The 24,863-nt window shown below is 41.7% G+C and overlaps 1 protein-coding gene across 1 annotated transcript; it reads right to left on the reverse strand.

The window, feature by feature from the left end:
- Nucleotides 1-5,901: 5,901 nt before the first annotated feature.
- LRRC40 (leucine rich repeat containing 40) lies at nt 5,902-24,822 on the reverse strand. Its single transcript, XM_052800652.1, has 15 exons — nt 24,527-24,822; nt 23,757-23,938; nt 23,186-23,259; nt 22,101-22,230; nt 21,566-21,689; nt 20,606-20,748; nt 19,355-19,527; nt 18,957-19,047; nt 15,819-15,864; nt 13,242-13,350; nt 12,130-12,237; nt 10,405-10,515; nt 8,624-8,701; nt 7,656-7,841; nt 5,902-6,621 (listed from the first exon to the last, which is right to left on the reverse strand). Exons 1-15 carry the CDS (start codon nt 24,672-24,674, stop codon nt 6,516-6,518), a joined length of 1,809 nt encoding a protein of 602 aa, XP_052656612.1. The 5' UTR covers nt 24,675-24,822; the 3' UTR covers nt 5,902-6,515.
- Between the last annotated feature and the right edge of the window lie 41 nt (nt 24,823-24,863).

Consider the following 24,863-nt stretch of genomic DNA (forward strand, 5'->3'; position numbering starts at 1 on the left):
ATCCTTCCTGGGACTCCGCTTCCATCAGGAAAATGCAGTAAATAATGACTACGGCAGCTTTGAATCATGCTGTAATGCAGTCTGATGTCATTATACAGGACATGATGCACCCATCTGCCAAGCAAAATGACAAGACAGACTCCCGAGACTTGTGGCAGCATTAAATAATACTTACTACGTACGTAGCGCCACGAATGTGGTAGGGAGTTGCAGACATAGGCAAGATGACGAGGGCTCTGCCTTAGGACCAAGAGAAGAACTTAAAGGTAAAAAATGGTAAGCTAAAAAAAGCAAGTGAGCTTTAGTGCTTGTTAAGAGCGGATTTTGTGCTCGGTTGCTTTCCCGCGTGCTGAGTTTATTAGATCTAAAGCACAGTGGCATCATCAGTCGAGGCTGTGTGCAGAACTATGTTTCAAACTTGCTGAGTGAGTGCCTTCATTAATGGATTATAATGAAAAGGCAAGGACAATAAAATCAAGTTAGTGCAGTGGAATGTCACATTTAAGTCCTTAACTTAGGCAAAACTCCCACCGACTCCAGGAAGGGGCTTGGGGTAGAGTTTGCACTCCCAACTGAAACAGACAGTAGCAAAGCTTTAACACCAACCCCCACTGCCCCCAAAATACCAAGTATTTTCTTTTTGGCATATTTTTATTCAAATTGGCTGAAACAATGTTTAGCTAGCACTACTGTTATAAGCACTTAAAATTACTTTAATGGGACTACTTAGGATTTTTACTTTAGTCCTTCAAAATAACTTGCACCTTTTGCCTTTCCTGGAAGGTCTCCTGTAACCTTACAGACCCAATCGCGTGCAACCCGGTTTGCAGGTCGGGTACCAGGTTATGTACGTGCTTTCCACATAATTATGATTTATTTCTTTTTACTACTAAATACGATTATATGGCAAGTGCTGGAGGCAGGTGACACTTCACCGAGGTGAATTCCACATGTGGGTTCACTTTCATGTGCGTGAATGTATGTTGATCCAGGCAAGCACAGTCTCAAAGCGCAGATGGTTTCCTTTCTTTAGGCCACTGAGCACTCCCAGGTACGCCGTCTGTTCTCCCACACTGACTAGACAAGCCCTCAAACTCAGTATCTTTCTAAAGCTACTAATGGAAATTTTCGTACTGATGCAGGCTGCGTTACAAACACCAAGGGGAAGGCAGTCCAGCGTGCGGCCGGCGGCTCTCCCCCGCCACGTTGTTGCTGTAGTGCTGCAGCACGCGTTCCCACGGCAATAGCTCCGTTAGCTGGGAACGCGCTGTTCGGCTTTTTTAGATTTTTCCATGCAATAAACACTTAACTAACGATCCTCAGGGAAGGGCTAGATTAAAAAGGAAGCCTGCGACATAATTCCCTTATCCTCATTTTGTAACAAGTTTCAAAGAGCTCCTATTCCTGCGCTACCCCTCATACCCCGTAACCCACTGCGGGGCCTCCTCCACCGAGCACGCGGTGTGCCGAAAACCCAGTGGCCAGGCTGGTCGGAACTCGTTTGCTTTTCTGCAGTCTTCTTACAAGGCAGCTCTTAAGGGGAACAAAGAGGAGGGGAGGGGAGAAAGAAAAAAAGAAAAAAAGCTGCTTCCAAAACACTTTTCTTATTTTGAGAAATTAAGACCAGACCCCAGGAAGCCTGCAGGACTCTCCAGTCTTAATTTACCCATTTTCCCATTCACAGCTTGCAGTTTGTATCTGGGTGTTGATGAACTATGGCATTTAGAAGCCAGTTGTTCATAATAGCGATCATTTAACATCTTCAAATCTGTTCTGATGTTGTTTTCCAAGATATTTTTTAACACGTCCACGTCTGCATCTATGTTTCACGGCACTACGCTAGCTCCTGAGGTGGGGACGGGGTGCGCCAGCCGGGGACGGCCGTGCCTGGCCAGCGTCTCGGCGCAGGTACCTGGGCAGGAGAAAGCCGAGCGTGTAAGTGAGTGACAGCTGAGAGCCAAGCCGAGGGGTAAGTGCCCAAGGCCGGTGCAGAGCATCCGCGGGACACCAAACGCCACAACTTCCAGGGGTTCACTGGGAACACTCGGCCTGAAAGGCTGCTGAGGCTTTTATAGGGCGGTCTGTTTCTGAACAGGAAGGAAAAGACCTTGGAAACATTGCTGTAATAGCTGTATTTTTAGCTCATATCGGAACACCTGAAAAGCGAAATCCCTAATGTTATAGCCCACCACTAATCTTCATGAGCCAAAAATCCAACTAAAAATTACAGTATGAAATGTTCAGCAGATTGGTTTGCTGTTGCTAGTAAACACTTGGAATGTAAAGACATTCCTTGGTTAAACCTCTCGGGCTTGTAATATAGCATTTAATTACCTTATGCAATCGAAAACCTGCTTATTTATAGATACGTGTGTATATATGTATATATCTGATAGAGATATATGCAACAGTAAATGCAAAGATGCTAGTAAATGAAAAACCACGCATTTCGATCCGCTCACGTGCAGGATCTGGTCTCACGAGAAGACCCAGGGGTCCACAGCGGGATGACCGGGTGCCAGGGGTATTTATTGCCAGGGAACTAACTGCTAACAGGAGGAGCGTTAGAGCCTGGGGTCTGTGCTGCCCAGCCTCTTCCGCGGAAGCGAAGCTCACCTGGGGTTCTGGGTTCCAGCGTAGTGCCACCCCTCTCCCACCCAGCCAGGCAAGCCCTGTAAAAGAGAGACAGGATTTGACACAAGTACCCGTTTCCCAAAATTCATAAACAGGCACAGGAGGTGATAAGCCTCAGGTGTGGGCAGTGGAGTCAACACCTACCTTAGCAGTATTTTTAACTGGTGGGATTTTACATTTAGACTCTCCAAGAAAGAATAAAATTTTATGTGAAGTTTGAGCTCCCTACCCACGGGCTAGTGTGTACCAACTCCCCATCCTGCCTCAGCACTCTTCCCCCACTCTTCTGCCTTCAAAAATTTAATTTTAAGCACACGCACAAAGATGTACCATTTCATTTTCAGGCAAGCCGATGTAAGGATTTATTTCACTTGTCAGTCTTGCCAGTGCGAGTGGAATACAATGTTAACGATACAACTTTCAGGCCAGTAGTTTGGATAGGATATGAATTAATTGGTGGTTTGGTTTTGTTTTGAACGCCTTCGGTTTGGGTATGCGTGCTGGCGGGCATCAAGCCACGTGTGCGGCACAGCAGTGGCACCCCGAGGCCAGGCACGGACGCCCGCGCTCTGCCCCGCGGAGGGCGCGTGCGTCGGCCAACGTCCACTTTCACGGAAAAGCAAATTTCAAAAGACAGCATTTGCGAATTGTATGAGTTTAAATCATTTCTGTCTCAAAAAAAAAAAAAAAAAAAAAGAAAAAAAAGAAAAAGCTTTTTGCCAATCCTCTTCCTGGACAATTCCAGCAAATATTCTGGAAGTGAATGACGTCATTGCATTGCATAAGAATTCCCACGGCCCTTGCGAGGCGTTTTCTGCAGCACCACCAACCCAGCCACAGCCCTGCAGCACAAGAGGCTTCATCTCTGTCAGTCGGGGCCTTCTCTGTCTCTTTGCTGGCACGTGTGGCTTTGCCCCGAACCCCCCCGGGCAGAACCAACGCTCTCATCGGTTCAGTTTTCTACTTGTGAGTACTGTATCCAGTTCAGAACCAACAGCTTACTTTATTAAAAATTTTACCATTTTATAAAAGACATGTTTAATTATGATGGAGATGGCTGTATTGTAATTAATATTTTGAGATAATTGTGATTTTGAGCTTAAATTATATACAGAAAATGGTCATTTTTGTATGTGTTAAAAGATTGCTATATTACAAATGACTAACTGTACTTTTCAGTTTAATTACAGTATTAATGTAAATAAAGCTGAATGAAGAAATATTTACTACTTTACTAACATAGATTGTGAATGTACTTAATGTTTTTTGCAGTATAAAGACTTACTGAACTTGAAAGCTGCTTCATTTTACGTGCAAAAAGGTACTTCAAAATTATATTTTAAATCTATTGATTCAGTGCAATCAATTCTATTGTTAGTTAATTTGCACATGCAGGTTGTATCCTTCCAGTTTTATTTCATGTATGACACTTATCCGTAAGGTGCATATTGTGTTTAGAATGCATTTTGCAGATGCTTCTGTACATAAAACAAATACAGGGACTAAAACAATGCTGTGCAGTGTATAGCAGAGCCATTTTTCGGCTTTGGTGTACCCAACTTTTTCAGTATTTAAAAAAGTGTTTTGAATAACATTAAAAAGTCTCTTTATTGTATAAATAATAAAAATGTCACCTTATTGTAATTAATTTTTGTCATCTTTTACTATTGGAAAGGATCTGAGGTTTCCAAAAACACTGTTCTGGAAGTTACGGGAAGCGAAACTATTGTTCCCAACCCCTCCCTTGGGAACCAGTCCAGGTACCCAGTAACGACACCTTTCTCACCAGTCATTTAAGTTACAGCTTCAGAAATGTTTGCTGCATCTACCAGCAAACCAAGCGGTGTTTGCGGGAAAGACTCACTGTAATTACCTGAATACGTCAGAGACTTGAAAACTGAGCACCTCCCCTTGGTCAGCCGTAGCTACTGGTGAGGGATCAAATACGGAAATGGAGCGACTGCAAGCTTGCGAAAAGCTTTGGCGTTTGCTGCTTTTTGGGTACAAATGCCGCATGAAAGATGGGAAAACAAAAGAGAGGGTCGGGGGGTGCAAGCAGCAGCAGTTCCATTGTCCAAGTAACTGCAGAACAGCTCTTGAGTTGTTTGAGCTCAAACAAGCCCTCGTTCTTTCTGCACAAAGACACTATCATGTATTTTTAAGAGGAAACGCCTGACCCCTTCCCTCTCCTCCGCTGCCCCCCAGTCCCTCTCTTTCTAGAGCCAGTTAATACCAGGCCTCGGTGTCTCGTGTCTCCAGCTGTGCTGGCCAGTTCTGGTCCTTCGCTAACGGGGGGTCACGGTCCAGTGCAGCTGTGTGTGAGGTGCCTCAGCCATCCCTGCTCTTGCTGAAAGGTGCTCGCTAAATCTGAAGGCCCTGAGGAGGAGTTAAGTGTATTTTTTGTTAATTCTAGACATGTTCAAAACCTGGGACGTTTAATGTTGAACTGTATCAAATTTTGCTGTGTTACAGAAAGGACAGGTGGAGAAAGGAAAATGCTTTCATTACACGTATTTTTCCCGTATAAACACATACATACCATAAGGATGCTACCCCTGCCCGATGTCAGCCCAGCAGCCTTCATGCAGCAGCTGAATGGAAGAGCGAGGCATGTTTCTGTTCCTAAAGCTTAGCAAGGACATCTTTTACCTGAAAGCTTTTTCTTTACTGCAAAGAAGTCGGCAGTTTGCCATTAGAAGCAGTAGTCATACATAGGGAGAGCATTAAATTTTGTTTGCTGGCAACAGAGGACAGGGCAGTACTGGGAAGAGAGAGACAGCACTGCTCACGTGCCAGAAGCAACGCAGCTACCAGATCCCGCGTTGCGCCTGGCCACAGGTTCCACCCTGCTCAGGGCACTGCTGCGGGCCCTGCACCTACCCGACCCACAGCACCTAGGCGGTACATACAGCGATGCAGCCCTAGGAACAGGCAGCTGCTGCGCCTTGGTCGGCAGCACTCACCAAGAAAAGCAGCACGCAACACCCTGCCAGCAGGAATCCATCCCGTGTCTGCTTCCGCTCCCTTTTCCAAGTCGCAGGCCTGGAGCAGCCTAACAGAGCAGCAATGGGTCCGCAGTCACAGGGTGCACAGCATCGCGCAGCCCCTCCTTCTCCATTATCAACATCCACGGTGCATTACTAGTATTAACAAAGGTATCACTTTCAGGACACGGAAGCGTGTTTAAATAAAAAATGAGAAGTATCTAAACGTTACCGGCTAGAAAACTTAATTGTAGCCTATGCTTAAAAAATCCCAAACCATACATCCAACAGGGAGCATTTATTGTTTCAGTGCAGCTACCACCATCAACCACACGTTGCTTACTTTTACACGAAATGCGCACACAGCCTGCCGTACATCACGTGCCAAACCCTTATCGCCACCACAGTTTAAGGGTTCAAGCATTTTACCACATAACAGACCAGCAGCTGGTTTTTTGAGGCAGCAGTGGAGAGAGACTAAATACCTTATAGGAGACTGTAAAACAGGCATACAAAAATCAAGGTGTTTACTTCTGCCTTTTGCTCAAATACTTTGATGTTGACAATTCTTTTTAAAAATTAGCTTAACTGTAGAAAAACCCTTGTCACTATTACTGAAGGCAGCTTTCAATGGCAACCTCTATTACAAAAAGTGTAAACATATATTGTGGTATTTTAAAATGCACTCTTGAAACATGCCGCCTCGAGGGGAAAATACTTCATAGGCGAGTTCTTCCTTAGCATGCGAACTCTAAACAGCATCATAAATGCTTTATGGCACAGGCCAGGTTAACAAAGAGTTGACGAAGAAGGAGGAAGGCAGTACAACCCTACAGCATTTGGTCGGATAGGATAATACTTTGATTCCCGACTCCGCCAAGGACACAGACTGTTGTATCAAGTAGGAATTCGGCTTCTCAGATACTCCAGCACTGCAGCTGTTCCTTTGGCCAAAATGGCGGCTCGGGGAGTGCGGAATGGATTTCCTTCTAACAGCAGTGTCCTAGAAAACCAGAGAGATTTTGAGTTACTTGTAGAAAGACTTTTCCTTGTACCAATACATTCGTACACTGCCTATAGATTTTTGAGTCTTTTGAAATTCATAAGTAATTCCTCTTCTGTTCTACTAAAAGAATTTTAATTTCTGCTTCCCTAGTTCGCACTAACTTATCTTCTTTAGAGACATCTGAATTTTAATTTATGCTAATAAATCAGTGGTGGTATATTACTGTAGACACACAATACACACACACCCTACTTCTTCAGCAAGCCTCTGCCAGAAGAAAGAGTGAGAAAAAGAACTTCTGAAATACAGAAATGGTACAGTAAAAGGGGAAAACTGTGTTAAATTGTAACCCTCCACTTTCTAGCTTAGCTGCTAGCCCACTGTTCTTTGGTACGCACACATCTCTGAAGGTTTTTGCTTGTGGGGGTGGTGTTTCGTTTTGTGTTTTTGAAGTCCCTCCAGCAAGTGTCCTTAAAGGGGAAAACACAGGGACCGGTGACTACTTGTCTTGGACAAGACAGACCACTTACGCGTAACTGTCTTCCTCGAGGCACATGATGTAAGGGTATTCACAGTCATGTCTCTTTACACGTTGTTTAGAGAATGTTACCCTGTCTCTTTTACAGCAACCTGAGTTCCACACACAGGTAAGGAGCTAAACCTATTAACTGGCAGGCAGTGCTGTGGCTCACCTACCTGGCTAACCGGGCTTGTCTATAGGTGCACCGGCAGCGTGTCTGTACCTACAGACAAGGTGACTGACTTGGGCTCTAACATTAGATTTACACAAAGCAACACACCCTTTCCCTTTTTTTAAAAATCATGAAACAACTGCCCCAGTTCGCTGCAATATTGAGAAAATATGGAAGAAACCGCATTGGCTTACAAATGGTAAGGGAGACCCTTTTTGTACATTGAGACCTACAAAAAAAATATACTGCCCATTAGTACTTTTTCCTCTGACAAAACGTGCCCTGAAGAGATCAGTCAGAACACATTTTATAAAACAGGTCGTCACTTCAAACACATACCTCAGAGTTTCACAGTTTCCAAGTTCTGGTGGCACCTGGAGGAGGTCATTGTTCTGAAGGTCCAGTGTTCCAAGCTTGTCCATCTTCTTTAGCTGCAGAGGGTCTATGGACCCAACCTGATTGTTACTGAGCAGGATAGTCTCCAGTGCCAGGATGCGATAAAGGACGCTGGGAAATGCTTTAAATCTTCAAGAAAAAGGAGGCAAACCAGTAACAGTCAGAAGCAGGGCATTCAAAAATTAGCAGCCTTTAAAATCAGACAGCATTTTAGCTGTATTTATTTAAGGTAAATGTTTAAACATGCTGCTCTGAAAGGAGAAAGCATCCATTATTTTGGATGCACACAGTGAAAAAAAAGGTCAACAGAACGTGCACAGCGACAGCTCAGCACCTCTAACAGAACCGCAGGCCAACTACACTCACTTGACAAGACCAGCATGTCTCACAGAACATGACTCACCAGTGTAAAGAAGGGAGAACAACAGCCAGTTGTTCTCCTGTGTACTTAAGAAACGCCCTGCCGAGCAGAGGAAGGGCACTTCCAGCCCAACCTCGTTCCTGCGGCGAGCAACAGCAGCAGTAGCAGACGCTCTTCAGGGACTCCGCTCGGCTGCTTCCTGCCGACCATTCCCCTCATATTTTTCCATCCCTCGGAACTGCCGTGTTATGGATGCTAGAGGGTAGTCCTGTTTGTTGGTATCTATCCATTTTTGGATATATTGTTCACAAGATTGTTTAATCCCTTTTTTAACCAGTTGCTACGGTCTCTCTCCAAAACTTTTGTGGCAGAAAGTTCCAAAAATACACTACCCATTGTGTAAGGAAGTACATTCACTTCATCGGTTTTAACCTCACAGCTAATTCATCAAGTGCCTCCTCATTCTTACATCACAGGAAAATTACACTGAATTTGGCCCCATTCTTTTTATTATTATATTAAAAAAAGCCAAATCTAAATAGTTGCTCACCTATTAAAAGAAAGATTTATTATTTGCAGTCTTGTCAGTGCCTCCATTTCCTCAGGTAAAGATGTCAAAACATTATTTCTGTGTATCAAATGAAGACAAACAATAATCACTAACTTCTACAAAGTTTTTAGTTAAGAATCCACAGAGACAGAATATGCATATTTATCAGTGCCAACATGCTGTCTTAAACCAATTAATTGCTTCGTAAATGGGTCAAGACCATGCTCAAGTACAGATGCCTGCTAATGCAAGCCAGGTTTGCATTCTCATTTCTGCCAGCAGGAGATTTAAAGTCTGTCCTCTAAAGATTCCCAAGTATTTCAAAGCATCTAACAACTCCACAAACCTGCCTGGCAATTCAGCTCCTTGGGTTTTGGAGGAAAGCTTATGAAACTGCCCCAATCTTGGTGCCAAAGTGAATCAGTAGGGTAAGTCTAAACCTCTTCAGAATTCATTTAGCCTGCCATCCAAGTGCTGTAACAAACTCCTTTAAGGCTACCATTACCCTAGCGTTTCCCACAAAAGAAAGCCATTCAGAAGCTTTTTAAATACAAGGAAGACAGGTGTTTGTAAGGACAAACAAGGTATGTCCTCAGTGTGACACAGAGTCATTACAGGACAATAAAGACCAGTCACTAGAAGATGCCCAGACTTAGACCTAAATTCTTAATCACCAAGATATGCAACCTCATTGCCTCATCAATCTCCTATTATCATCCATTTCTGCAGTCGTCAGCCTAACTCCTCCATCGGCAGCATGTATGTCACTGCATCACCGACCGGCTGAGGTTGGCAGGGACCTCCGGAGCTCACCTGGCCCAGCCCGCTGGAGCTGGTGGCCCAGGACCGTGTCCAGAGGGGTTCCGAGTTATCTCCAAGGATGGAGACTCCACCACCTCCCTGGTGGTACTCGGTCACCCTCACCGTGAGAACGTGTCTCCCGATGTCCAGAGGGACCCTCCCGCATGTCAGTGTGTGCCCGTGGCCTCTGGCCCTGGCACTGGGCACCACTGGAAGAGCCTGGCTCCATCCTCTCGGCACCCTCCCCGCAGGTGTTTATCCACATGGATGAGATCCCCCTGAGCCTGCTCTGCTCCGGGCTGAGCAGTCCCAGCTCTCCCAGCCTCTCCTTGCGGGAGAGATGCTCCCGTCCCTTCAGCATCTTGGTGGCCCCTCGCTGGACTCTCTCCAGGCACAGGCAGGTTACTTTGGCTTGATTTAAAGTAAAAGCCTGGCTCTGCAACTGTGCTTTGCTACTTTTGATTTTGTGAAACACCAAAGATGATAAATGCCAGTGAGCTAATCCTGATGTCTAAACAAATCCAATGAGCATTTTTCAGGAGTTAGAGAAAGTAAAATGACAGTAAGTAACTACTGCAAACAAAATACCTACAGACAGCTTCAGTTTCAGGCAGCACAAGATTTGTACCTTCACTGTACTACTCCCCAGCTATCCTCCAGGACTTTTTGGTGTGGGCTTCTTTTGTGGGGTGGTGGTGGGGTGTTTTTAAAAAGCAACTTAACATCCCTAAGAACCTTTTCATAACTGAGGCAAGACCTTTCATCACAGCGAGTCTCACTTGTTGTTTGCATTTTTCCTTAACCAATGCCTAAATCTAGGCCACTTGCTATTTCGGATCTGCTGGTCATTCAGCTGTCACGGAGGCATTTTGGGAAATGAAAAATTATTTCAGTACTGCTATTGCACTGTAACAGATGGCTGGTTTAAAAAGGCATGAAAATAAGTTAGCGAGAAAGGAAGTCCAACACACGTCACAAACCTGATATCCAAATGTGTCAATTTATGGAGCACGCAAAGCTCCAAGGAAATAGATGAGATTTTATTGAAGCCAAGGTTGACATCACAAACCGAGTCTTTCAGCTCCACAATCCTGAAACCCAATATGAATATACTTTTATTATGTAAGCTCGTGTTTGCATTCTGTTTTCTAAGTTATTAAAAAAACTTGCTTTATTCTACAAATGAAGGACATGCTATGTTTCTTGACATTTCAGAAGCCATTTTGTGGAGCAAAGATAATGGAACCCTCGCCTGTGGAAGCTGCCCGTTTTGGAGTCTTACACTTGATGTAAAGACAAAGCTCAGAATCACTTATCTAAAGTTATGAGGAGAGTATATTTTCTCTCAGTGATTAGGAGAGTAAATTTTACTAGAAAAGCCTATCCACTTAAATGCGATTAAGAGGTATTTCAGAAATCATAGCACAGATCACCATCACTGCCATCTCCTGCCCTGTAAATGTTTTCACAAAAAGGCTCCACCCACCCTCTTTAGCAGTCAAAAACCAGAAAGAGATTGTTATTTTTATTTCCATCTTTCGTTTCTGTTCCACTGTTCTGCCATTACAAATTGGAGGAAACACAGCATTTGCTGCTTCTTGTAGAAGGGAAATATTTTACACCAAAGCATCTTAATATAATAAACAGCTCAAAAAGTTAGCTGTTGAATCCCTAGAACAGAATCTCTGTTTTAGCCCTAAAAACAAAAGGTAATTAAAGGAGAAAATACTCATCTCTCCTACCTGGATTGCCACTGAATTCTCTGGCACCTAGCACCTGCCACCTACACCTATCCCCAGTGAATGCAACAGCCTCTAATACAGTGCAAAAGCATGGGAGGCACAAGCATTATCACACTAAACTGATTTTCTAGAAATTGTACTGAAAATAGTTTTTTTTTCTTATGAGAAAGAGATCACACCTCTTCAAGTTCTATGTGCTAAAGGTTAAATGTTCAGCACACTTGGGTCCAAGAATGGAAATAAGTTACCCCCACAAATGTGGTGGTATCCTTAAAAATCAGCTTTCATGATTTTCTTGGGCTATCAGAGATGCAGTAACCTTCCTCCTTAAACAAAAAGACTTTTTATTCCCATTAGTGTCAAGAGAAAGCTTTTCCTTGACTGTGGATGATGTAACAAGTGCAATAATATCAAATGATAAGTGATGGGACACAAAACCTATCAAGAAAAGAGGCATAGAAAATGTTCAGGCTTCCTTTAAAAAAAACACAGTTATGCTACCTGAAGAAACTGAATTGAAATGGAACCTCAGCTATAGTACAAAGTTATCACCCAATAAAGTGGTGAACCCACACAAATTATCTTCCTTTGGGAAAAAGACCGCTTTGTAGAGAAAACAATCCTACAGTGTAGTTAAGTACAGCACTTCATTATTATGAGAAGCCACATCAGTCTCCCCTCATTCATTTCAACAATGCTTAGCAAAGCAAAATGAAAAACAATGTGTAATGAAAGCACCATTGAGTATAGCCAAGCTTCTTTTTACTGCCATCTTCATGTTCATCAGTGGACCCACTGCATCCTACTCATACTAGAAACGCAAGTTTCAGCATCTCAGTTATGCTTTCATTTGTGTGTCTGTGTACAAACACATAGATAGCATTGATTAGGAAAAACACAAGATACTGAGAAACAAAAGTAGAAAAGAAAGTAACAAATAAAGAATGACCTTTACAAAAGTACCTTGGAGGAATTTCATTCAGCTGATTTTTGCTGAAGTTGACAGTGGTGACAGGATTGCTTCTGACTGCATTGAACATTTCATCAGGAATCACAGCTGCCTGTTTCTCACTAAACAATGAAAAGCACTTAGCTGAGTAACACAAACAAGTTAATCATTTCCTATTTATTAACAAGAAATTTTCATCTTCTTTTAGAAAAAGATGAGTAGTAGAATAGATATACAAGTATCGACAATTTAAAGTCCTTGAAGGACTGTTAATCAGAAAGCTACCAATCACTGCACCATGTTACATGGCATCTGGGCGATAATATCATTTCACAGTGACACCCTGATCTGTTATTGTGCTTAAGAAAAACCACTAAGAGCTGAGTTGTGTCTCTACCTCAACAGAGTGTGAATGCTGCATATGGGGCCAGAAAGTGTAGCAAGATTGGCATTAAACAGATTTCACCCTCTCAGCTCAGGAAACATCCCCAGCACAGTGATGTGTAACTCGGGTAACTCGCCAGTTTGGAGCTCCTGAGCATTTGTGGTGACCAAAGCCATCCCAGCCCTTTCACCACAGTGAGGTCCTCTCCACATTCCAACTCTCAGCAGGACTATGCATTTCACCCGGCAGCTCTCCACAAATAGGGTTTTCTTCCCCTTTCCCAACCTAACAAGTTACATTGTTGGTTGCATTTCAGAAATCACTGAAGAGATATTCACCTACCACAAGATGTTCTGAGGCTTAATGAAAATTGTTAAAGAAGTTTAAAAGGTACTAAAAGCAGCTGAAAGTGTTGAGATATTCACCTACCACAAGATGTTCTGAGGCTTAATGAAAATTGTTAAAGAAGTTTAAAAGGTACTAAAAGCAGCTGAAAGTGTTAAGCGTTTCAGTGAGCCAAAAGGAATGTTACTGTGGAATATTTGATAATACAAAGAAATAATTAATCCACCCTGCAATTCAAATCTGCCTATTCCTGAGCACACAAATTGAAGTGAAAAACACACAAATGCAGCAGGATTTGCAGACAGTTTGGTATGTATCACGAAGGAAAAAAAAAAGGCAAAAAATATGAACGTGTTCTTACAACTTTAGAAATAGGTAGTATTTCAAAACACATACCTATATTCCAACAATTTTAGCGAAGTTATGGCATGCATGTTAATCCTTGACTCACTTGGAAGAGTCATGGCTGTCACAGGAGGCTCTTCATTTGGTCTGGTTATGTCATCTAGAGATAACAAACGTATACGGTCACACGAACTACAGGCTGCAGTCAGATGTGGTGTTCTGAATGGCCCCGATGGAGAGGTTTAGTGTCCCTAGTCAGCAGCCATCACCCTTTTTAATTATTCCTGTATTCTGGCTCAACTGCATATAATCAGACTCAGATTATTTCAAGAATTTTCTAGTAAATTTTTTCTGTAATCGGGTTTCCGTGTTGTGTTTTTTTAGGCTGGGTGGAGGGAAGACAAGTTGACTTGGATTTTGAAAAAAATAGGTCAGGAAGCGATAGAGGTGTTATGCTAGCAGCAGCTAGCTGTTATGTTAGGCAGTACCCTCCAAGGGGTGGGGAGCTAGAAACAATGATAAACGGGGAATCCGGGCTAGAAGTGGTGATCCAGATCACCTATATCCAGAACAGCAAATATGACCACAATTTTAGTTAAAACATTAATATTTATAAACCTTCATCATAACCTCCTCTGTAGAGTTCCGTTTGATTACTATCTACAATCCACATGAAAAAGCTATTGGCTTTGCAAGGCTACTTTGAACGTTTATGAAATGCAGATTAAAAGCATCGTTCTGCACATCTGAGGTGTGGCATCACACCCTAGGTATTCACATATGCCTAAGTAGGGTAAAGCTTAGCTACAGGTCCAAACAGATGATAAATTCAACTTTTACTAAAAGAAATTGAACAAAACTCTATGGAAATTCAGCAGCAGCCATGAATAAAAGTCTACTAACAACTGTGTCTAACCACAACTAGTTATCTTTTTATTCAGAAAGGTCAAAAGGGTCAAAAACAAGCTTAAAAAAAAAGACAACTTTTTCCAGTTTAAACCTCTACAGAAATAGGACTACTACTGGTTTAGCTCCAACTTGGATGCCATTAGCAGGTAGAGTAAAATCATAAGCATTGCTGTATATGCAAGACATTAGCTGATTTTATTATCCACAATTATATTATCTATTATAGTTTACCATTTAAGTTTCTGAGTATGCACTCTAGCATCCAATTATCAAGTTAATAATATGTCAGATTTGCATGGAACCTGACATTTTGAAGCAATTGTATAGGCTGCGGTAACCTAATTAATACTGCCATCCTCTGGCAAACCGAGAGAAAACCTACTTAACAAAAAGGAAAATTCACACATACCATTGTCAATAAAAGTTGCTTGCATGTATTATCAAGACCCCTTCTAAATTAAGAGGTTAAGCATTTTTTGCTATTTAAGTGCAGCATAGTAATTTCCATATTATATTTAACATGGCCAGTGAACTTGTTCATTTTGACTACTTCATGTTTTAAAACTTAAGAAAGATTTCTAAAGATAGTAAACTGAAGTCCTGTCTGGAGAGGGTTTCACCTTCTCAGCATGCAAGTTACTTAAAAGACTCTGACAGCCTGTTTCCTATATAATAAAAAATACACTGTCATCTCAATTATTTTGTTTAGAAAACACAGAGGAAAAAAAAAAAACAAACAACCCCCTCCCCGCCCCGCAAATGCTCAAGTATCTCAGTGAATTAGAAGTCCAGGTATCAACCTGGAAAGTGACTTGAGCGCGCAGAAGCAACTAGCAACTTTTTGTCCGCTTGTTTAATACTGTCAGTTCATTTTTACAAAGTACCGTATCTGTTAAAGAAATGTGATACAGAATCATCTAGGTGCTTTTAAATCCACAGGGGCAGAGCTCTGAATCCAAGAGAGGATTCTGCAAAAAACATACAGCATTTGGGCAGAGAAGTAATCCCCTTGAAATATTTCACCTAATTTTCTGCTTTATGAATTTTTAATTATTTCTATAGGGAAGGTTGGGATCAAGACTATTAGAGAGTAGAAAGATGAATTCTAACAGGCCACGATTAGAATGATATTTAAAATAATCAGTTACTTTCTCCCCCAAAACTTTTTATATTCTTAGTCAGCTACGAGGCAGACTTCATGGTATCACCAAGACTTCAAGGTAGACTTTTTCATGCATGTACTTTCTGAGAATCACAGGACCATACTGCCCATGTTATTATGTGAATGAATAATACATGCTACCTTTGGAAAGTATCACCTACTCTTGGTCACAGTATAGTGAGCAAGCCAGCAGACATATGGCAAGCTTAAAAAGAAGAACCCCTTATGTAAACTTCCCATGATGTTCAGAGGAAAAATAAAAAAGCTACTGGAATTCCTCATGCAAAATGCATAAAGGGGCCAGGGGAAAAATACTTAAGATTATTTTTCTAAATGATAATCCTCAGTAAGGAATGTTTGTTATTTAGTATTCTCTAATAGAATAAGAAAAAGAAACAGCACCAAAATATAAGAGCAAACTGCTGAGTAAAGAAAACTCTATCATTGCAGGATAACTGGAGGAACCTGGATTTAAACAGCTACCCTCTGTAGGTTCTAACTTATTTTAATTTCCTAGAAAGATGCTCTTTAAAATGCAATGCAATAGAGCAACATACCTTGGATTTTGCTTCTTAGATATTTCAGAAGTTCCTGGGTGCCTTTCTTTAAAAAAAAAAAAAAAAAAAAAAGTCAATAAGCATTTACCAGCCAGTGTTTATATAGCTGTTCTGACAATGAAGAATGACAATTCCAGTCACACAGGTGGAGCCCATAGCACTGCTGACTATAAATACACCTAATGCTTCCCATAGAAAAACCTTCTTTGCAGCATCTTACGAACTTGCTTATTTACAATTTTATTTATTCCAGCTCAAAATTTCCGATCTCATATCACTACCTCGGGCTCCACATTTTTAGCTTTTTATCTAAAGTAGTTAGCCCGTTCCAAGAGCAAGGAAAAAAATTCAAATGAACTTAATCTTCTCCTTAAAAAGGTCTAGTCCAATTATGCTTTGGAGAAGCATTTAAAATTTGTCAAGGAAGCTGACTGTTCAGTGTTCTGGTAATTTTTTATGTCTAAAATTATAAACTCTGGGAAAAACACTGCAGTTTACATAATTTGCATGAATTTTTAACAGCTCAGTCCTCCAAAGATTTGACTTTCAATCCTCTCATAGCAACTTCTACTGGTCAAATACAGTTACTATCTGCATAATCTATGAGTAATTAAGCATAATCTCATCTAGCCCATTTGTTTAGGATAAAGCTAGGTTTTCCTCAAGATTTTACATGCTTCTCCTCGATGCTTTAAAACCAGGGACTGAACTAAAGCGCTGAATATGAATTAACATTTCTCATTCTAGCTGACATCTATGTTACACACAATAAGAGACTGGCTGATCTGAATGCAGAGGGGATAAAGAAAATGTGGAAGTGGGAAAGGAAGGTACTCTGACAAGGAATCTGGCAAGATGACAGAAACAGAAGACAAAAGACTGCAAAAGAGAGGCTGGAGGAGACTGGGACTGACTGCAGGCACAGCTAGGCGTGGCATGTGCTGAGCTGAGCGAGACAAAAGAAGCCAATATGGAAGAAGCTGGAAACTTTTAAGGAAAAGGTGAAGGTCAAACAGAAAGCTGAGTAACAGTGACGTGGCTTGCATGCAGAGGAAAGCACACAGTAAGACAAAGCTCAACAGCCAGGTGACAGTATGTTACGCAAAAAAGGAGAGACTAGGATTTAACAGAAATTGACTAGACATTCATCAAGAATGGGTTCAGGACTAGGATGAGAGGCCAGAGAAACAGGAAAAGATGAGATGGTGCAGGGACGAACAAGAGAAGAATCTGTGCCTGCTACACTATACTTACCCCCCAGTCCCTGCCAATCCTTAATCTCAGTATTCACCTGCTTCCAAGAATTGCCTGGGGAACCCTACAAGCTTTATCAATTACTCCTCTACATCAAGTGTAAAAACATCTAGATAGGCATATAAAATTCCAGTTATATGAATTTACAGTGTTGGTAATGTATCAAGACAGTGTAAGTACAAAATACCATAATGGAATCCTTGTACCTGTCGTTTGCTACAAATCTGAAATATACACAAGAAATTACACACATCTGTGCTCTTATATTTGAAAGACAGCAAATCCTCAGAAGCTAGGGAATACCAGAACTGAAGTAACCAGGCAACCCTACCTCAGACTCCTTTGCATGTACGTTTTAAGCCAACTTTGAACTCTGGAATCACGTATGACTTCCATCCACTGAACCCCTGCTCATTAATTTAGTGCATACAACACGCACTTAATCAGATACACAATGTTTTCCCTCTTCTGACAGGTATTACAAAATTTCATTTCAACAGAGAGTCTTCAGCGTTACTTATTTTTAGAGAATGCCAGTGCTTTGTAAGCATTTATTTCACAACACTGGCAAAACCACAGAAAGAAGTAATGTATACCACCAACAAGAAGAGGGGCCTGCCAGGGAAAAAAAAAATAAAGGGAATTCTATAGCAGCAGTAGTGCCCATGCGCCAGCCTCCCTGCTACCCTATGTACTTGTTTTCTCATGCACAACTCACACCTTCACTTTGCTGGTTACCTACTGTCGTGGTTTAACCCCAGCCAGCAACTAAACACCACACAACCGCTCACTCACTCCCCCCCAACCAGTGGGATGGGGGAGAAAATCGGGAAAAGAAGCAAAACCCGTGGGTTGAGATAAGAACGGTTTAATAGAACAGAAAAGAAAAAACTAATAATGATAATGATAACACTAATAAAATGACAACAGTAATAATGAAAGGATTGGAATGTACAAACGATGCATAGTGCAATTGCTCACCACCCGCCGACCGACACCCAGCCAGTCCCCGAGCGGCGATTCCCCACCCCCACTTCCCAGTTCCTATACTAGATAGGACATCCCATGGTATGGAATACCCCGTTGGCCAGTTTGGGTCAGGTGCCCTGGCTGTGTCCTGTGCCAACTTCTTGTGCCCCCCCCAGCTTTTCTTGCTGGCTGGGCATGAGAAGCTGAAAAATCCTTGACTTTAGTCTAAACACTACTGAGCAACAACTGAAAACATCAGTGTTATCAACATTCTTCCCATACTGAACTCAAAACATAGCACTGTACCAGCTACTAGGAAGACAGTTAACTCTATCCCAGCCGAAACCAAGATACCTACAAAGAGAATGCAGATGTGAGGTGTAGGTTATCCTTAAGAAAACGTAGTACATCTGATTGCCATTGCTCAAAATGCATCTGCCATCAAATACGCTCTGGAAATCGAACCTTAGATCCTTAATTCAGGCAAGCAGGAAATGAAAAACAGAAATCCATGCTCATCTAGGAAAAGCCTCATGTAAAGTATTCGCCTAGCACTGCAATGTACTGTGATTGCAACAGGATTAGGCAGCAGACAGCTGCCTTACCCTTTTTTTCCCAGACACCCATTGCTTCATTTGCAGTATACATTACAACTTCTGTAGCAAATCAGAAACAGGTCCTATAAAGCAACAACGTCCTTTATTCCACAGTCCTCATGGTCTTATGCACTGCATCAGACTCCAGTGGAAGGAGTATCCAAATCACAACACACACAAACAAAAGAGATGGATTAAAGTTGCACAGGCTACTTGAAATCCGGAGGTTTTCGTATTTTTTTTAATGTTCTGGCTGCACAATTTGGATAACGTATGTATGCAATATAACCAAACTTTATATACTGTCTATAGTGCTTACTTGCAGAAGGTCTCTTCGAATGGTTCTCAAAGGATTTCCCTCTAATGCCAGGAATTTCAACTGAGGAAGGTTCCCCAATGTATAAGGCAATCTGCAAAGGGAAACAACTCATTTCAAAGCAGCTTCAAAACAATTTCTAAAGAAGTTGCAATGATTTGTCAGATAGGCCGGTATTCTGAAGCTCAAGTTCAAATAAAAAGATACAGAACACATCACATTTAAGAAAGGCACAGTTTGATCATAGCAGTTACACAATATAGAAAGGGTTCCTTCATTTTATGATTGAGTCCTTTTTTAATTACATTTTACAAAGTGAAATACATCAGCTATAGAATTAGTTGTCATTAGATGTCATTAGCTATGCCTCATCACAGACATAACGCAGTTTTTAATATTACCTACTGATATCATTGTTGGCAAGGTCAAGTCGCTCCAACTTCTGAAGCAGAGTAATTTCATCAGGAACTGATTTTATCTTGTTGTCTCTAAGTTCCAATACAGAGAGGGAATTCAGATGCTTCAGATTCTCTGCATCTAGTATTTCGATCTGATTTTCACCAGCATGTAATTCCTACGGAAACAAAGATCACCCTTAGTTATGTTACTCTAGTAAAATTACTTTATAACTCACTAATCTCCTAAACCATGACATCTGCAAAAACATACAATGATGTGGAGAAAACACAGATCTCAATTCTCTTTCATCTGCATATGAAATATCAAAGCCTCCAAAGATCCAGAGACATGAGTCTGAACTTAGCTTTTTCAAACCATCACAGAACCCTTAGCTTTGGGTTCCATTTCCAACCTAGGAATAAATTTGCTCCACTTTTGTCAAGAACTTGTCCACGACTTCTTTACTCAAGAATTTTCTTAAATTCCAAGTTATAGGAACTTGAGAGGGTATCTCTCCATCCCCCTATTAGCAATGTTTCATTTACAATGGAAAAACTGAAGGGTTCTTTAGACCAGAAAGAGTGCGCGCATGCTGCTGGACGCACTAAGACACTGAACTTCACACACCAACACAAATGTTGTTAGAAAATGCTGAAATACCTTGGGATTGATTGAACTGCTGAGTTCAGAGTTATGCAGAACTGAAGTATCTGCATTCTTTGATGGATTTGGTCACTGGAAACAACACAGCGATACAGGCATTCACTTGGCCCAATCACTTTTCTATTAGCTGATTAACAAATTTTCAATTTTAAATATATCGTGAATTAAGGCCACAAAATATCTGGAAGATCTGATTATGTTAAAAGGAAAAAAAAGTATACTTTCTCTGCAGTTACAAAGAAAAAAATTATAATAAACTAAGTAAATTTATCCAGAAAATGATCCTAGAGATAAAAAATAACTGTTGCAGGCAATACCAGATCCAGTTTTTCAGTCATTCCTCTTCTAGGTATTTATTTTCCAAATCTGAAGAGTACTGCTGCAAATTTGTCTTCCAAATGACCTTAAGATTGACCAATGTGGACAGTAAGAGTAATTGCAAATGGGGATGTATTAAATAAAGTTCTAAACACAGAATTATCAACTTTTGATCACAGCACTCCACAAAAATTTGTGTTTAAAGTAACAGTCATTATTTTAAAAGTTTACAGCAAATACATTTACAGTATACCAACCATTTCAAACCTTACCTTCAGTAATTTGCATGAGGGAAATTCTGGTAAAGAACGTAATTTATTTTTTCTCAGATAAAGTTGTTCCAAAGATGCCATAGTCGCTAATTTAGAAGGTACAGTTTCCAGGTAGTTTTTAGTACAATCCAGTTGTCTTAAGCCTACAGAAGTAAGTGTGCAGTGACAAACAGAAAAATAAGAGAAAATAAAAAGTTATCTACAGAAGCATAAATATCCTGCTTTTTAAAATAAACATAACTATTTTGCCAAACAGAATTTTGGAAGAAATCAAATCAGTTAGCATCAACATTTCTGAAAACAAGGCATCTGCTTTTCATTTATTCTTCACAGAACATTCTGGAACGCTTTCAATGACACTGCCAGATACTAGCTCTTGTCAAGAAAGAGTCTAATATTGCAGACCATCTCAGAAAGACCTGCAAGTAATTTCTATAGCATTTATAAAAGCTCTGGTCTGTCACCTGTTCCTGTAGATCTGCCACAGCTATTAAAATACCCATTTCACATCAACCAGTAGTCAGCTTGATATTTAACAATCAAATGTTAGAAGTCAACTTTATCACTCTCTAATTTATGGTATTTTCCTCCCCAATAATGTCAACTATCTCTCATTAATGCTTTATTTTCCACTCAAAATATGCAATAAAGAAAAAAAAATTGTCAAATTGCTTATTGCAGCCTTAAGGGTAATAACTTCTAAGCAGAATAATACTAATCCTTACACTTTTCTGATCATTCCATGCCCCATTTATCAAGAAATACGAACCGTAAGAGGACTCAAGTTTGATATACACTAGCTGTAGCTGATTTTTTTAAATAATTCTGAACTAATAGTCTTGAGAATACATCAACTCTTTAAGAATATTTTTTAAAATCCTGAATAATATGCACCATATTTCTGAACATAACTACAGAACTGGCTGTATGGCATTAAATAATCTGAGGGAACAAATTTACTTTTCATCGCACTGATATCTGCAGGCAGGTTCTTGAGTTGATTACAAGCCAAATTGAGTCGCACTAAGTTAATGAGCAAAGCAAAACTTGTTGGAATGTCTGTGAGATGGTTGTTGGACAGATCCTGAAGATTAAAAAAAAAAAAAGAGAGAGGAAGAGAGTGGTTAGAAATAGAGATGTTTAAAATATCCCACGAGTACTGCTACTGCAAAGTTAATTACTGGCAGAACACTAAAATTAGATGGCTGACATCTTCAGGATCTCCCTGGTAGAAATGTGAATAGATGAAACAAGTCTCCCATAACTGACAGATCACAAGGGATTTGATTTTTCTTAAAATATTTGGCAAACCAAGAGCAAAACTTGGTTTCAAACCAAAACAAGGAAACCCACCATGTACTAACTGACAACCTACATAAGTCATTAGAATATTCACAAAGTTCTGCCATCTAAGCTATTTTTAATTAACAGTAGCAAAACATGGATAAATCAGCCTTTCTGCACAACTAAGTATTTTTCAAAAAGTTGAATTTACCAATTCTTCTAAATTGACAAGCTGTCCAAATCCATCCGGCAAGTGACTCAGCTCATTGTGATGAAGAAGGAGGCTTTTCAAATGTGACAACTGCATCAATTCTTCTGGGATACTCTTCAGTTTGTTGTGGCTAGTATTAAACATGTAACACAAAGGGAAAAAACAATCGCTAAGTAGTTTTAAGAACGTAACTGCATACAGAACACTTTAGTTACATATGATGCTATCCAAACCAGAGCTGCAACGCTTGTATCAGCTGGATTATCTTAGCCACACACAGCTTGTTGAAACACAAGGTCTTCAGACCCTAGAGCATGTACGAAGCACGTCCAGCATCAGATACACTGGATATTCTGTGCTGGCACAGACTAACTACTAATTACATCTACAGCGAGACAGGCTTCTGCAAAACATTCCCACGCCGCAGCACACACATATGCTTGCTGCGTCACCTTTAAGAAAAATCTGCCTCCTGCAACAGTCTCAGCCCTCTACAATGGATTAGCTTCCTGGGAGAAATTAAGGGTTTGTTTGTTTATTTCTTCAAAAATGCTTCATCATATGAATATTGAATCCTCATCTGAATTTACAATATTCCAGCTGGATCTTAATTTTTTTTTGGCTCATGTAGTTCACACACACAGTAGCAGCATACTCTCTTTCTCCCTGTGCATGAATTTACAAAATTACTCCAGCAAACAGAAGATTATGAACTTTCCAGCATGAACGAGATCTATACAATTATTTCCAATGCATATTATTCAGGACAAAAAGTATTTTTATACTCAAAACTGCCAGACTGAAGCAAATGAATGTAGATATTACTTTCGTGTGATTATTCAAAATATCACTGTTTTCACCTTCCAAGTGAGACTTGTGTCTTTGAGTATCAGTGAAAATAATTTTAACAAACCTAAGATCATCAGTTTTGATCCAAAACTTAGCGATTCTCAATACATTAATATTATCTAGCTAAAAATCTGAAATAAATTTTCTGAAAGAAAATGATATACTGCAATCTCTTATTCACACCGTGAAAGTCACTGTAATATTTCTCATGTTCCAGTTTTGTAACCTGTACTTACCTGACATCAAGTTTCTGAAGATTTTCTAATTCTCCTAAAGCAGAAGGAAGCGATGTCAGTTGATTATCATGCACCTGGAAAATAAAGTTTTTAGAATACAGTTACTAATTTATACCTTGTAGGTTTTCTTTCCCTATCCCAGAAACAAATCAAGCTAACCTAATACACAGAATTTTGTACACAAGTACAGCTATGTACATGCCTCAAGCAATTACCAACCGCAGCACTGCAACTGCCAATCTGCAAAATTCTACTTAATTGATTGTAAACACTAAGAGATTAGATACGAAGCAGGGGAGAGGGTGGAGTGCAGGAAAGGTGGTTGCATCCAGTAATAGCTCTTCCTTCATAAATAAGTAATAGATCTTTCTACAGAACAGCACCCGCTACCAGCGTATAAACTGACATATTACCAGATCTGTAACAATCTTTTCTTTATCCTGAGAATACACCAGTGCCACTTCTACACATCCACCACTGCAGGGAAATGGAAAACAAAGATCTAAGACCATGTTTTCCCACCGCCTACAGGGAGAGTGCAGTTCTACCGTAATGGGATCAGTGTACTTACATCCAGGACAATGAGCGCAGGCAAAAGTTTGACATCCTCTGAAAGACACTGCAGTTTGTTTGAGGCGAGTATCAGCTTGGTCAGGTCTGTTTGCTCCCACCAGCGATCCGCGGCACCGAAAGAGAGATTTTGATGAGCTTCCTCCGGAGTATCCAAATTTATCCGCCACACATGTTGAGGCACTACATACACAAACATACAGGCGTCAACTACATTCTTCAGATATTGACTCTCAAAGCTCCACTATCGTAATGCTTTTCAGACATACAGACACCCATACAGTCAACTGCATTTCTAGAGACATTTTTCCAGAGCTGACAATAGCAAGCTGATGGAAATCTGCCAGGAACAGCCAAAAGTAAGTCGATCTGCCAACAGATGGCAGGAAATATGCATTGTTGTTGCTCCCTCTGTATTTTTCCTGTCCTGCCCGCATGGCACGGCCAAGCATAAACCCCAAGGCACAGGAGGAACAGCAGCCCCGCGGAATCGGTCGGCCAGCAACCGCCGGCAAACACGGCGCCCGTTCCCTCGGCTGAAGAGCCGCGGGTTTTCCCGGAGAGCCGAGGCCTGGGCACACGGGCAGCCGCTCTCCCCGGGGCTCCCCCCCCGCCGCCCTCCCCCGGCCCCGGCCCTCCGCGGCAGCACCGCCGCTTCCAGCGAGGCTGCGAACCCGGCTTAGCGCGGCCGAGGTGCGGGGAAGAAGGGGTGTCACCGCCAGACACAGGGGACGGCGAGGAGCACCGCGTCCCCGCCGGCACCGAGCTCACCCTCGCTGAGGCTCCGGCCCGACAGGTTTAACTGCCCGCTCTTCCGAGCCGCCCGGATCAGCCCCTGCGGCACGGCGGGGCCCGGCTCCGCCGCCGGCCGCCTGAAGCCAGCCCGGGGGTCCCCCGCCCGACCTCTCCTCGCCGCCATCCCTCGCCGCGGCCGGGCCGGCGCCGCCCCGCCGCCCGCCGAGCTAGGCGGAGCCTGGCGGGGCCCCTCAGGCGGGCTCCGGGCGCTGGCAGCCGGCCCGCGGAGCGCTCGGCGGGCTACCGCTTCCCCCGGCCGCCATTTCCCGCCCGGAGGTGCGGGGTGGGAGCCACGACGGCGAAATGGTGGCCC

This window comes from Harpia harpyja, chromosome 11 (genome assembly GCF_026419915.1).
Source record: "Harpia harpyja isolate bHarHar1 chromosome 11, bHarHar1 primary haplotype, whole genome shotgun sequence".
Classification (NCBI taxonomy): Eukaryota; Metazoa; Chordata; class Aves; order Accipitriformes; family Accipitridae; genus Harpia; species Harpia harpyja.

What these genes read in the sequence shown, in the direction of transcription:
- LRRC40 (XM_052800652.1), bottom strand. Translation starts at nt 24,674, where the DNA reads ATGGCGGCGAGGAGAGGTCGGGCGGGGGACCCCCGGGCTGGCTTCAGG. An exon ending in GGGCCGGAGCCTCAGCGAGG is followed by an intron (nt 23,939 to 24,526) that starts GTGAGCTCGGTG and finishes TTGTGTATGTAG; the next exon opens with TGCCTCAACATGTGTGGCGG. An exon ending in TTGTCAATTTAGAAGAATTG is followed by an intron (nt 21,690 to 22,100) that starts GTAAATTCAACT and finishes TTTAATCTTCAG; the next exon opens with GATCTGTCCAACAACCATCT.